Source organism: Cannabis sativa, chromosome 4, assembly GCF_029168945.1.
Source record: "Cannabis sativa cultivar Pink pepper isolate KNU-18-1 chromosome 4, ASM2916894v1, whole genome shotgun sequence".
NCBI classification, from domain to species: domain Eukaryota; kingdom Viridiplantae; phylum Streptophyta; class Magnoliopsida; order Rosales; family Cannabaceae; genus Cannabis; species Cannabis sativa.
This window is the reverse complement of record NC_083604.1, coordinates 50,084,527-50,099,250: the sequence shown is the minus strand read 5'-3', so window position 1 is coordinate 50,099,250 and position 14,724 is coordinate 50,084,527. Positions and strand designations below refer to the sequence as shown.

Sequence of the window (14,724 nt, the reverse complement as noted above, 5' to 3'; positions counted from 1 at the left end):
GATGATGATTTGTCCAAATCTGATGAACTATTGTATCCACTAGTCAATCCTCTTTGTCTCTCTTCTTGAACAACAACAACAACAACATAGGCTTTGTTCACGCTTGGAAGAGGATCACACATCAAGATTTGAGATTTAAAAAAATTGTTAGAATCATTCAATCCAACAAAGAATTCTAGCAAGTGATCCTCCTCTTGATATTCTTGAATCACCTTCATAGCACCACATGTACAAACATGTTGTGGTCCATACTCTCTGATCTGATCTCATAGGACTTTCAATCAACTGTAGTAAGTAGTCACAGTATTCGATCCTTGCGTAAGACTCTGCATAGTCTTTTTGGCCTTAAAGATTCGTGGAGCATTCTTCTCATTGAATGGATCATGTAACTCTGTCCAAGTTTTAGCTGCATTGTCATGGTACATTATGCTATCTGCAATTTCATCAGAAATAGCATGTAAAACCCAAAAAATGATAGTGATGTTGCATTTGCACAAGCTATCATAGTCTTCGTGATCATCATAAGGTTGAGGAAGCTTCCCATTGACAAATTTGACCTTGTTTCGAGCTACCAGAACAATCAACATTACTCTTCTCTAGGTACTGTAATTCTCATTGCCTTTGAGAATTTTCGGAACAAGAACAGCAGCTGGATTATCACCATTAGAAAGAAAATACAAATTTGAAAGATCATTAGGATTAGTCGATCGTGAATTTTCACCAAGAATAGAGAACATGTTTAAATTATGAGAATTGTTTTCAAGTTCACAATTTCCTTAAGTGTGAACTCCTCCACCTCAAGTTTGAGCTCCACCACCTCGCACCATGAACAGCAAACAAAACCAAACAAACAAGAAGAGAAAGAAAAAGAAGAGGAGCTCACAAGGATGGCTCTGATACCATATTAACTCAAAGGAGTTGAACAGAGTACGAAAGAAGGGGAGAGAGAGAGAGAGAGAGAGAGAGAGAGAGAGAGAGAGAGAAAGCAAAAATAAAATGTATTCAATGAATGATTCTGTTACAATGGTGAAGATCAATTACTTATAGTAGCTATTATTACAACGAAAACAAACACACTAACACCATGGACAGCTAACAATTACATCCTAACCAACTTTCTAACTAACCATATAATACCAAAATATCTTAACAAAGTCTATAAATAGACATTGTAATACACATTCAATTCTAATGTAACTATTTCTAGCAAAAAAAATCTAATGTAACTGGAATAAAGACACACGAGTTTTTCCTAGAGTTATTATTTTAAGTTTTGAGTTTGAGAGTTAATAATGATCAGTTATTTATGTTGTTGTGTTTCTGGCAACAACAAGTGGTGTAGAACAAGAGTAAAGCTTGCACAGATGCTTAGCAGTGTTATAGTTGAGGAAATTTCATTTTTTATGTCTAAAACTTTACCCTATAACTACACCTACTTTTCTTTAACATACCCATTTTACCCCTTTCATTTTGAGGAAATTTCATTTTTTATGTCTAAAACTTTACCCTATAACTACACCTACTTTTCTTTAACATACCCATTTTACCCCTTTCATTTCAAAAAACATCTCTCTCTCTCTCTCTCTCTCTCTCTCTCTCTCTCTCTCTCTCTCTCTCTCTCTCTCTCTCTCTCTCTCTCTCTCTCTCTCTCTCTCTCTCTCTCTCTCTCTCTCTCTCTCTCTCTCTCTCTCTCTCTCTCTCTCTCTCTCTCTCTCTCTCTCTCTCTCTCTCTCTCTCTCTCTCTCTCTCTCTCTCTCTCTCTCTCTCTCTCTCTCTCTCTCTCTCAACATCTGAAGAGAACCCAAACCCAAAAACCACCAAAAATATAAACTCAAACTGCGAGACCAAACTCAGTTCGTTGTCGAAGCCCCAGTGACAATATCCACCTTGTTTCACCACCACTAACCACCTACACCCCATTCCACCTTTCTCTATCTTCTTCGTTCGAAAATTTTTCGAAGACCGAAAGCCCCAATTTCACCGAGTAGGAGCCTGCCTCCGAGAAGGTGACCCAAATTTCACCCAAATTAATGGGTTCTATGTTTTAAAAAACTATTTGTATTATATTCTAGAAGTATATAGTTTGTTTACATTAGATTTAAGTGGCTGTCATTGATTTTCAGTGTTTTTAACTTTGAACTCCTTAGATATGTGGTTTCGCATTTTTTTACTGTTTTTATTGAATTTTTGATGTTTTTTGGATGGTTTCAAGAAATGTAGTGTCCTAAGGTCAGGTACGATCAAATATGATCATTTTACGATGGTTATATGATTGTCTTATTTATTTAATATTTTTTTGATAGGTTTTTGATATTTTATTTTATTAATTTTGTCATATTGCTTAAAAATTGTATTTCTGATAACTTTGTATAACTTTTTTTGTAGCATCGGTAGAAATCTAAAAAATTATTATCTTATTTATTTGATATTTTTTTAATAGTTTTTGATATTTTTTCAATTAATTTTATCAGATTGCTTAAAACTTGCATTTTTAATAATTCTCTACTGAAATCCTATTGAAATTCTATCAAAAAATTGTGAAAAAAATATTAGAAAAGCAAGTTTTAAACAATCTGACAAAATTAATTGAAAAAATATTAAGAACTACTAAAAATAAAAAAAATAAAAAACGTCAAATAAATTAGACAAAAATTTGTCTAATTTCTATCAAAAAATTATAAAAATAAGATGAAAAATGCAAGTTTTAATAAATTTGAGAAAATTAAACCAAAAAATATTGAAAACCTATCAAAAAAATGTCAAATAAACATGAAAATCGTATAACTATAGTGAAACGATTGTATTAAAATTCCCGAACCTTGTGACATTACAATTCCTGAAACCATCGAAAAAACATCAAAAATTAAACGAATGAGTAGAATAATGCAGAAAACCATATCTAAAATATATAGTAGAGTTAGCGCAAAAGGCAGACATGATGAATTTGAAACCTAGTCCCACTCCAATGGTGTCATGTAGACCTCTGTCAATTGCAGATGGATAAGTGTTGAACACTCCAACCAACTATAGGAGCATAAGTGGAGCCTTACAGTATTTGAGCCACACTAGACTTGATATTTCCTTTATTGTAAACAAGCTAAGCCAGTTTCTCAAAGCTCCAACTATAGTTCATTGAATGCCACCAAAAGAATCCCTAGGTACCTAAAAAAGGAACTATGTACCATGTTATACACATTTCACTTTGTGATCACTTCAATTTGACTAGGTTTTTTTATGCCGATTTGACTTGTTGTCCAAGTGATAGAAAATCCATTGCAGGGTATTGTGTTTTCATGGGAGAATCTCTTATTATTTCCTAGTCATCCAAAAAGCAATCAGTTCAGGCCCGCTCTAGTACATAATCAGAGTATAGAGCTCTTGCACAAATTGCTTTAGAATTTTCTTGGTTGCAAGGATTGTTTAAAGAAATGAAGTCGAATCTGCCTACAGTTCCTGTTATCTGTAGTGATAACGTGAGTGCCAGTGCCCTAGCCTCAAATCATGTGTATCATCCAAGGACTAAACATATAGAACTTGATGTTCATTTCATTATAACAAAAAACTGCTACTCTTAGTCACAACATAAATTTTTTGTGACTAAATGTGACTTTTAGTCACAACAAAAAGTTAGTTGTGACTAAAACATATATAGTATTTAGCTACAAGTTGTGACTAATTTAGTTTTAGTCACAACAAATATTGTAACTAAAAATATATTTAGTCACAACAAATTGTAATTTTGTGATTAATACTTTTAGTCACAACACAATAATGATAATTTATAATTAGTTACAATTTTTTTTATCTTTAGTCACAAATTTTGTTGTGACTAAAAGTATGATTTTTTGTAGTGTTTGAGACAAAGTCTTTTAGAAATGAGTAAAAATTTGATATATTCCTCCACATGACAAAATAGCAGATTGTTTAACTAAATGCTTGTCACCAACTAAATTTCAGTTCCTAGTGGACAACTTCAAGTGAAATAATCACCTTGTCATTTGAGGAGTGGTATTAATAATTGATTGGTGACTTAGCTGTGCTGTCATTGATAGAGTGGCACTAGTTCTTCTGAAAGGTGTAGTAGAAGGAATATTTTTTGTTATAGATTTCAGCAATTTGGTAGCATAGGTTTTATTGTTATTCCTTTTTGTAATCAAGTGACAAGTATTCTTTACTCAATGTCTGACATCATGTATTGTATCCAACACTTATTGTTATTCCTTTTTTGTAATTGAAATGCTCACCCTAGTTATATTTTATTGGGCACTAATTTTTCCAACACTTATTAGAGTATTTTTTTTATTATAATTTAACCAAAAATAGAATCTCGATGGTGATAAAATGAAAATTACTAATTAAGTGATCATCAGAGAACATACATGTCATATTGATGATGAATGAATACTATGCTATGATAATTTATATATACTATATTATTATTGTTAATTAGTAATTATGTAAGCTCATAATTAATATGAATCAATGTACCTGATATTTGTGTTTATAGAGATTAACAGCAATGGCATGAGCAAGAATGGTGTGGTGAACCACAATATATGGTTCAGTAGCTGAATTTCCTGCACTGCAATTTCCCATGGAGCTAGAGCATCGACCTGGTGCAAACACACCATAGTTATACCCACCTATTGCAAATATGTTTGCCTCATTAAATGTTATCCACTTCTTCACCCTATCCCCAAATTCTTTAAAGCAAAACTCCACATAATCTCTATAATCATTCCTGTAATATAATAATCAATTATTATTATATGTAACGTATCAATTATGGATCTCTCAAATAATGTTATATACATAAGTTTGTCTTACACAATATTAGGACTTAAGAATCCACCATACTCATCTTCAAGAGCTTGTGGTAAATCCCAATGGAACAAAGTTACTAAAGGTTGTATACCTGTACGTACATGTTCAATGACGAATAACCCAATAATCATGCTAGTGTTTGAATATTATATGATGTATTAGACTATTATTAATTATATGTATATCTATATGAGAGAGAGAGTGAGAGAGCATAGGAACTCACCATTAGATAACAGCTCATCTATGAGACTGTTATAGAACTTTACACCCTCCTCATTCACTCCTCCACTTATTTTTCCTCCTATTTTTATATAAATATGTATCTTATAAATTATTTTAAACAAATTGACAATAACACATAGAAATGAAAGATAATGTCAATTAATTCATCCATACATATAAATTAATAGTACTAACCCGGTAGTAGTCTAGACCAAGAGATGGAAAATCTAAAGGAATCATAACCAATGTATTTCATCAATGCTATATCCTCCTATAACATTATTATAATATCAATCATTTCAGTATATGGCTAAAAAATAAACCGAAAGAAAGAGAATTAATTAGGTTAGGTCGTATAAATGTAAACAATTGTATCATTGTTATACATATTAATAGAACTCATTTGCTAATTGGCAGAGGCAAATAATGAAATGATATTTTTTATTATTATTATTATTAAAAAAGAAACAAAAGCAGAATATTCGAAAAAAGAAAAAAAAAATTAGAACATTTTTTAAAATCGTTTTATATATAAGATAAGACATCACGTACTGGCTCCACAATTGAGTGTGGTAATAATACATAGTTTTTAATTAATGTGCTATAGTTGCTTTAAATTTAAAAGGTTTGATTAATCAAATGAATTGCAAGTGGGGCGACCAAATAAGGTGTTTCTTTACAGGAAGAAAGAAAAGGTTGGATAAGAACATGATAGGGATAACGTACCAAATCGTTGCAATTAAAGAATAATTAGTCGTGTAATTATTGGTAGGGGTGTGGAGAAAGTCATCCAATCTAATTATAATTGACGGATACAATCCCAACCAATCCAATCGAATCGGATATCCAATCATAATTAGATCGAATTGGATGTAAATTTTGAAAATAAACTATTTAAACATTGTTTTTTATATTGTAAATTATTCTGAATTTCTCAAAATTTTGTAGGATATCTTAAATAGTTATAACGTAGTATGAAAAAAATAGACTAAATTTTTTTTTTCTGAATGTCGAAACAAGTGAAGGGTGCATCAATACATCCCTTTCAAGGGGTGCATTGTAGAATCACCTAATAACTTATATGCATTAACTATAAGAAAATTCTATAATAAACACCCCAAAATTAAAACTTAAAAGTAGGGGTAAGTCCAAAATCCTTATTGGCTAATGGCTATTATTGTTTCTGTGGACCTAGTTCTATGTGGTACATGTTGTATTAGATTTTTTACTGTTAAAAAGAGGGTACACTAGTGTGACTCATAAAGTCTCTTATTATTGGTACACATGTCTACGAATTAACCATCCTCAACCTCGTCTCAACACCTCTTCAATCCCATAGTAAACAATTTACTCCTCCAAGAACTCTCCAATTGATTGATCATCCATCTTAAAAACCCGGTTTAGGGCATCCATCAATTTAAATACTCTAATTTCTTTTTAACAACAAAAAATCTAATTTGATTGAAAACATGCATGCTATCAAGAAATTACTATGCGTAAACACAATATAAACATATATGTGTATTATTTGATTGAATACTTTATATAGAGAAGCACTAAAAAAACTTAATAAGGGAATCAAGACATATTCTTCAAATCCCAAACAAAAAAACATTGTTGGGCTCAATATCAATAATATTGCCCAAAGAGCACTGAAAAAACCCACATATGAAAAATGTGAAAAGAGGGAGACGAGATAGCTTAGAGTCGATGGGTGGACGTAGGAACAATGGTGTTCTTACTTCAGAGTTCTCCGGAAGAAGAAGAAAGTTACACTTTTACTTTATTTTTTAAAATTCAGGTTGATTAGTTAATTAAGTGAAATGAAACAATTTCCACGACTTTTAGATTTCACCATTTTCATTTTTTAAAAAAAAAATAATAAATCTAAAAATAGTAATTTTATTTTAATGTTCTACACCCTCAAAAATATCGTGTATCCTAACACTTCACCAATTACACCGCAATATAAAGGGATCATACCTATATATCCGCTTTAGGGGTGTGTACTCTAGAAGTGTCCTTAATTATATATATAAATACATAAAATAAGGGAAATTCTACAATGCAACCTCTAAAATGGATGCACTGATATGTTCTTTTATGTTTTGGTATTTAAAATAATTTTTTAGTCAAATTTTTTCTCATGATGATCATTTACATTATAGTTATTAAGACATCCTGTAAAATTTTAAGAAATTCAAATAAATTTAACACGCTTAAAATAGGGTTCAAACAGTGTGTTACACTCGTAACTATTTTATTTTATACGCGTGTAAAATAGACTGTTTGAACACTGCTTTCTATATTGTAAATTATTTTGAATTTCTCAAAATTTTATAGGATATCTTAAATAACGTCTATAACGTATGTGAATAGGAAAGAAAATTGGACAAATTTTTTTTTCTGAATGCTGAAATAAATAGAGGGTATCTCAGTGCATCCCTTTTATGAGGGTGTATTGTAGAAACTCACTACATTATATATACGGGGAATTTGCATTTTTTTTCCTTCACAAATATATGGGCGTCTTTCTCAAAAAAAAAAATTATTTTGTTGGAAAAATTCAACAAAAAAATAAAATAAAAAATATGGATAAAAAGATAATAAGTTAAAAATTTTTATATATATAAAATGATTTAATAATTTTTATTGGTTTAATAGAATACTTTAAGAATATAAGAATATTTCGTTAAATTTACAGGTATTAATAGGGTTAGCTTTATAAATATTAATATTACTTATTTTATATTAATTTAAAAATATATAAATATTAATATATTATTTACAATATTATTATTTTCTATTGTTATTTTTAATATTAGGAGTATGTTTAATTTTAATATTCTTAAATTTTATATTTATTTTTCTCAAATTTTTAAAACTTTTAATATATTTTTTTTTAAAAAAAAAATAATAAGTAGTTTCCTTTTAATTAATAAAATTTTAAAATACACATAGCAAAAATAAATACTAAAAAAAAATAAAATATACGTCTAATGCATGTAACAATAACCTAATATATTTTTACACAGATTGTATAAAAGCCCTATAATTTTCACATTATATACTTTTGGGACATTTTTCATAATTTAGTGTGTAATTACTAAATTAAAATTATCTTAAAAAATTATTTCGGGGCTTTAGCCTTGTAGGACACAATGTGTGTCCGTAATTGAGCATTAGTTGTCAATTATGTTTCAAACAATTAATGTATGCATTGTTGTTTCACTATTTCTTTATATGCATGCCACAAAGTGTCTAATCAAGATTTTTGTATTCTAAACTATTTTAAAGTTCTCTAAAAGTTATGAGAGGTCAAATGTAATTATGTAAAAGGTATGAAATTATAACTTATCAATATACCAAAATAAGTAGGGGTTAAAAGAAAGATACCCCGCCTTTGAGTGAGATATTGAAATTAAATAGCCTAGCCATACTTTGAGTGAGATGTTGAAATACCAACTTACTAACATTACTAGATTTTAGTACAATGTTTATTTGCTTTCTCTCCTCTATTTTTCCTTTACACAACGAGAGCAGTCCCTAATGGATTTAGACGGGACGACAAACAATCCTATCGCTCAACAACCTCCTAATGTTGAAGAGATTTTTTGATGAAGTGGAAATAAATTAGGAAGCTAAATTGACAAGTATGGAAGAGATGGAGGAGATGTGCCAACAATCTTTTGATTTCATGATAATGGAACTAGAGGTAGACTTTGAATTGAATGTAGGTGTTGATAGGAAAGGTGTGTTGGTAAAGACATTCCGGCAGAGAAGCTTGCCAAGAGGAAGGGTTAAGGAGATCCTCTCAAAAATTTGGCAATTAAAAGGTAAATGGTGAATGAAGACGATGCTAACAGGATTATGGGGGATCTTCTTTGATGAGGAGGAAGATAAAAAGCTCATCCTAAAAAAGCGCATTTCAATAATCAAAGGTGTTCTGTTGAATATTAGGGATTAGCCTGAAGATGGTTATTGACAAAGTGTTAATATGGCAAAAGCTGGATATTGGGATGAGGCTTATGGCCTTCTGACTCCATACCTAACATGGGCAAACATTGATTTCATTGCAAAAAAATAAAATAAAAAATTAATGGGTGAGTATATTGATTTTGATGGTTTGTTATCGAGAGTGGCAACTACTAAAAGAGGATACTCGAAGTTTCAGGTGTACTTACTCATTAATCATCGGATTGTGGTTGGTTTCTACGTTCAAACTTTAGGAAGGAATGGATTCAATTCAAATATCATAAGCTCCATGCATTGTGTTTCAACTGTGTGTACATTGCTCATACTTATTCTAAATGTGATAGACCAATGTAGTTTGCATATCCACCAATTGGCAAGGATGTTCCCCTGTATGGGTCATGGATCAAAGTAGGTGTTCCTATCCGCAATTATTTTGATCCGAGGCTCCCTCTGCTTAGGAATCTAGTGTCAAAGTATCATTACAGTAGGGTTGCATTGGAAAATAGTACAGACAGGGGCAAGAAGGTAACTTTAGAAGGGGACAGTGACTTTCCAAGGAGAGGTACTCAAGGGACAACTAGAAAAAGAGTTATTGGTGTAGGGTACAAAATCTCGACTGGGTTTTCACCATTTGGGGGTGGACAACAAGCTCAGAAGGGGGTGCGAGACCTAAATCCCTCTGGTTCCACCATTTAGGGGAAATCATAGTAAGAATTATGGTAGACCAGTGGGTAGTAGGAGCTTTTCCCACCCAATGACTCGCATTGATAACAAAAGAAGAGATGATGGAGTTCTTGTTGGGTTTTATGCCCTAAATAAAACTCTTTACAATCTGATTAGTTATCAATATAAGGAATTTGAAGTGATTGATGTTTGCATGAATTCTACATGCTAATGGTTTAATATGTTTATTACATTTACACACAAAATCAGTTAAATCAAGATCATATGTTTATTCACAATTACAGTATCGGCAACACAGTGGAATGTGATTGTGATCATATGAATCAAAAGACTTGGTCCCTGTTTCATCAGTGTTATTGGATTTACACTAATGTGATAATCAGCGATGATGTGTACTTACACTTGGAGTAAGTGTTATGTTCTTTCCAGGACATTAGTAAAGTATACTAGTTTCGAATGTATGGAGTATACATTGGACTGGACCGATATTGCAACTAAGTTAAGATATTACAAACTTACCGTTATATATATCTTTCCAAGTCAATATCAGTAGTTGATCTTAAGATTAAAAGAATCTAAAATCCTGATATGCTTAGGCTCAACTCAGGAGTGTTATTCATGTTCTTTGATTTATTAGTTAAGCCTACTTTTAGGTCAGGGTGATGCGTATATTTTGGGAACATGATAGTATGATTGAGTGGGAGTGCTGAACATAAATATGGAATCTATAGCTTCTACTGGTGTATAGAAGTCAAGTGATGATTCCCTTCGAGCTTAGCAAATAGAAGTAAATGGATGAGCTCTTGTTTAACTGACTAATTATTAGATCACTAAACACCATTTACAGGTAGCTAAGTGTTTTAAGGGGCAAAATACATTGAGGGGTGAGAACCGTAAAGAAATCTCATCTTAATGTAGATCATCTATATAGAGGATCTTTAAATCACAATAAGATTATAACAATAGTTAAATGAGATAGCATATTGATATCGTGAAACATATAATATGCTCTATATAAGTCTGAGAGTGCAATTCTAAGTTCTAAGAGTGGATTCAACGAAGAATTAATAAGTAGGAATTTACTTGGTAAATTTGGTTCACTTATTGGAAGCTCAGCATATAGATCCATGGTCCCCATTCTAGTTGAGAACATTCTGCTTGTAAGACTCATTAATTGATTCGTGATTGATCAATTATAATTCTAAAGTTAGACTATGTCTAATTTGTGAATTTTCACTAAGCAGGGGTGAAATTGTAAAGAAAAGAGATTCTAGGTTTATTTGTTTATTAATGGACTTTATATGTCTAGTTAATAATTAAATTAAACGACAATATTATTTAATAATCTATTTTAGTTATTAAATAATTAGTTTTGGCATTTAAATGGTTAGAATTAGAAAATTGGCGTTTTTGAGAAAATAGAAATAAAATTTGTTAAAACTGCAAAATCAAGTGGGGCCCATTAACACACCATGGCCGGCCACTATTTGTGGATTTTTAAATTGATATTTTCATTATTTTAATGCCAAATAATTCCTAACCTAAACCTAGTAGTTGCCTATAAATAGAAAGTGATGGCTCAGTCAAATCACAACTTTCATAACATCTTCTGACAGAAATTTCTCTCTTCAGAAAAACTTAGCCTTCCCTATTTTTCTATACTTGGTCGAAATCCCTCTTCTCTTTTCCTCTTCATAAATTTCGTGACCCTGGTGAAAGATTGCGTGCCCACACACAGCAAGCAGTAACTCAATCATAGATTGGAAGACTGTGAAGGATCAAACTTAAAGAAGAAGGACATTCGGGCTCAGATCTTGATTATACTCTGCTACAGAAAGGATACAAGGGTTAGAGATCTGAGTGGAAGGAGACATTAATTCCGCTGCATCAATGTAAGGTTTTCTTAACTTTATATGTGTTTAATTTATCGTTTTAGAAAGTTCATATTTAGGGTGTTTAAACAACATACTTGTGAGTAGATCTAAGATCCTGGTAAAATAATTTCCAACAGTTCTTTCAAGCTTTATGGTTGATATTGGGCCCACTAGAGACCAACTGGTGGAAATCCCACATGAGGAAATGTGTAAGTCAAGGACTCCATATCAGCATCCAGAAGCCACCTTTGTTTCCTAGTCCAAGAATTCAAATCTTCTAGGAGTAGTGGAAGAGCTCTTGGACCAGGCCCAAATGAATAAGAATGAGGCCCAAAGAAGAATCTCTCATGACAATATTGAAATCTCCAAAAGTTGACAAGGTTTGGTGGGCCCAAAAAAGAGAAAATTAAGTATCTGTGTGTTATTATAGTGATTCAACTAAATGCTGATGAGCAAGGCTCTGGAGGTATTAGTGGAGGAACCCTTAATTTCTTTCCTTCTCTAGAAGTAACTAAATTTGTTGCTGAAAGATCAGACCACGAGGCTGGGAGCTCTTCCACAAAGAAAAGATTTTACAAGAGACGAAAAGGAGGTTCAATAGCTTAAAGGAACTATCAAAAAAATCAATCAATAATTAGGTAATTCCATTTCAATTAAAGAGCAGTGATCATAAGAAAAATGACATGCAAAAGGATGCTTATGTGGATAATACTCTGGTTGATATTGTAGCAAGAAGTTAAAAAATCTCAATTGGGCAAGGAGGCATCCCTTATCAAGTCCCCTCCTCCCCCATGTGGTTCTTATCTTGGAATTCTTAGGGTGAAGTTAGAACTCAGGCAACCCAAGCTCTCCAAGCTTGGCTAGAAGATACAAATTGGAGTATATTTTTTTATGGAAAGAAAGACAAAAAAGGAGGGGATTAGAAATATTGAAAATGCTATTGGTTTTCAAAATTTGCATACTATCCCAGCGATCGAACTTGCTGGAGGTTTCACTTTACTTTAAAATTAGGATATAAGCGTGAAGGTCATAAATGTATATACTGGGTTGAAGCGGTTGTGTGGGATCCTATTAAAATTGTAAGATGGATGTTATTTGCAGTTTATGGAAGACCATATGATTTAGAAAAAATATATTTTTGGGCATCTTTAACTCAGAAAGTATCAGGTTGTTCTCTCCTTTGGTTGATGATGTGCAATTTGAATGTCATTGCTCGTCCATGGGAGAAAAGAGGAGGAAATAGAGTGACTCTTCATGATACAAGTTTTTTGCAAGATTTCCTCCCTAATACTGAAAGTGTCGACCTAGGTTTCAAAGTTTGTCAATTTACCTAGCGAAAAATTCATTTTAATGGGGCATTTATAAGGGAGAGACTAGATAAAGCAGTGGGCTTAGGCGAATGGATCACTGCCTATCCTAGTGTTATGGTTACTAATTCTCCTATTTCAGTCTCGTACCATGGGTTCATCCTTGTTGATACATGCGATGGAACAAAAGGAAGTTATAAATCTTTCAATTTTTTTAAGCTTGGAGTAGAGAACCTTCTTGTGGTGAAGCCATCAAACAAGCTTGACTCCCTATAAACCAAGAGGATAACCAGAGCCTTATGAAAAAGCTTAATGATACAAAGAGAGCCCTACATCGGTGGAATTAAAAAAGGTACCTTTGAGGATTGTGATCAAAAGATCAATGAGATAGAAGAGAGATTAACATGGGTTCAAAACAAACCTCTATATGACACTTTCATCTTGGAAGAGACAGAGATCCAAACAACCTTAAAAGAGCTCATGGTTAGGAAGGGAAGTATTTGGTGCCGGAAGTCTACAGAGGTGTGGTTAAAAAATAGTGAACAGAAATGCAAAGTTCTTCCACACTTACACAATTATTAGAAGAAGAATGGATAAGGTTTTAACAATTAAGAACAAGGAAGGAAATTGGGTTAGTCGGGAGAAAAGGATTGGAGAGGTGTTCCATGAATTGTTCTAGGATCTGTTTTCCTCCAATCACCTTGTGCTAAATGATGATTCCTATAGTCTTTCCCAATATTTTCCAAGAAGAGAATTAAATGATCAAGAAGGTTCCTTTACAGAATGAGATCACTAGTATAGTGGCTGTTATGCACCCTTTGAAGTCCCTAAGTCCATATGGAATATCGGGATGCTTCTAAAAAAATTGGACAATGTGATCAAAATGGTTCAATAGTTCTTCTCCAGAAGTATTCTTGATGTCTAACTCAAATACTCTTTTATTTGTCGAATCCCAAAGATGAAAAATTCTTGCTCAATATAGAGTTTCAGACCCATTAGCCTCTGCAACTTTTCTTCCAAAATTATCTCATAGATCATTACTACCAGACTGAGATTGGTCATGGACGAACTAATTTCTCCCCTTCAATCTGTGTTCATTCCTGGAAATTAAATATACATAAGGCGTATGAAAAAATTGATGGAGTTTTCTTGAGAAGGTGTTTTGAGCTAACGATTTTGATTATTAGGTGCTAATTATGACCTGCACTACCCCCAATCTCTTACTTTGTCCTGCTTAATGGAGTTAGTCAAAAATAAAAAAAAAATCTACCTAAAAAAAGGCCTTAGACACGGAGACCCTCTCTCTTCCTTTATTTTCTAATTTTGCCATGAGGTCATGTCTAAGCTGATTTCTAATGAGAAATTTAAAGGAAATCTTCAAGGTATAAAGGTCTCAAGATCGGATCCCCCAATCATCCATCTCATGTTCAATGATGACACAATTCTTTGCTCATACAAATGAGAAAAATGAAAGAGTGTTTCATGGTTGTAGCAAAACCTACGAAGCTTGTTCTAGACAGAAATGTAGTAAATTAAAGTCGAGTATTTTGTTCTCTACAAACATGAGTCAGCATAGAAAAAATGTGGTCCTCAAAATTCTAGAAGCGCGAGAGAGTTCAAAAGAAGACCAACATCTCGGTAACCCTTTTATCTTCAAGCGAAGAAGTGAGAAGACTACAACAAATTAAAAGATAAGTTGATGAAGAAAATGGAAGGATGGAAACTTAAACTTCTCTCATTCTCTAGAAGGATTACTCTAGTTAAGTTTGTGGTGATGAATATCCCTTTGTATTCAATGTCTACTTGCAAAGTCTATCTTTCAACTTACGGAGAACTTG

At 32.3% G+C, this 14,724-nt stretch overlaps 1 protein-coding gene across 1 annotated transcript in view; it reads right to left on the bottom strand.

Annotated features, from left to right (window-relative positions):
- Positions 1–14,724, bottom strand: part of LOC115712023 (beta-glucosidase 12) — a 38,654-nt gene that overhangs the window by 16,303 nt on the left and 7,627 nt on the right. The window contains exons 4-7 of the mRNA XM_030640227.2: positions 5,242–5,317; positions 5,048–5,125; positions 4,828–4,915; positions 4,489–4,741 (exon numbers count right to left, since the gene is read on the bottom strand). Coding sequence (XP_030496087.2) covers positions 4,489–4,741; positions 4,828–4,915; positions 5,048–5,125; positions 5,242–5,317 — 495 coding nt within the window. The remainder of the gene's footprint in view (positions 1–4,488; positions 4,742–4,827; positions 4,916–5,047; positions 5,126–5,241; positions 5,318–14,724) is intronic.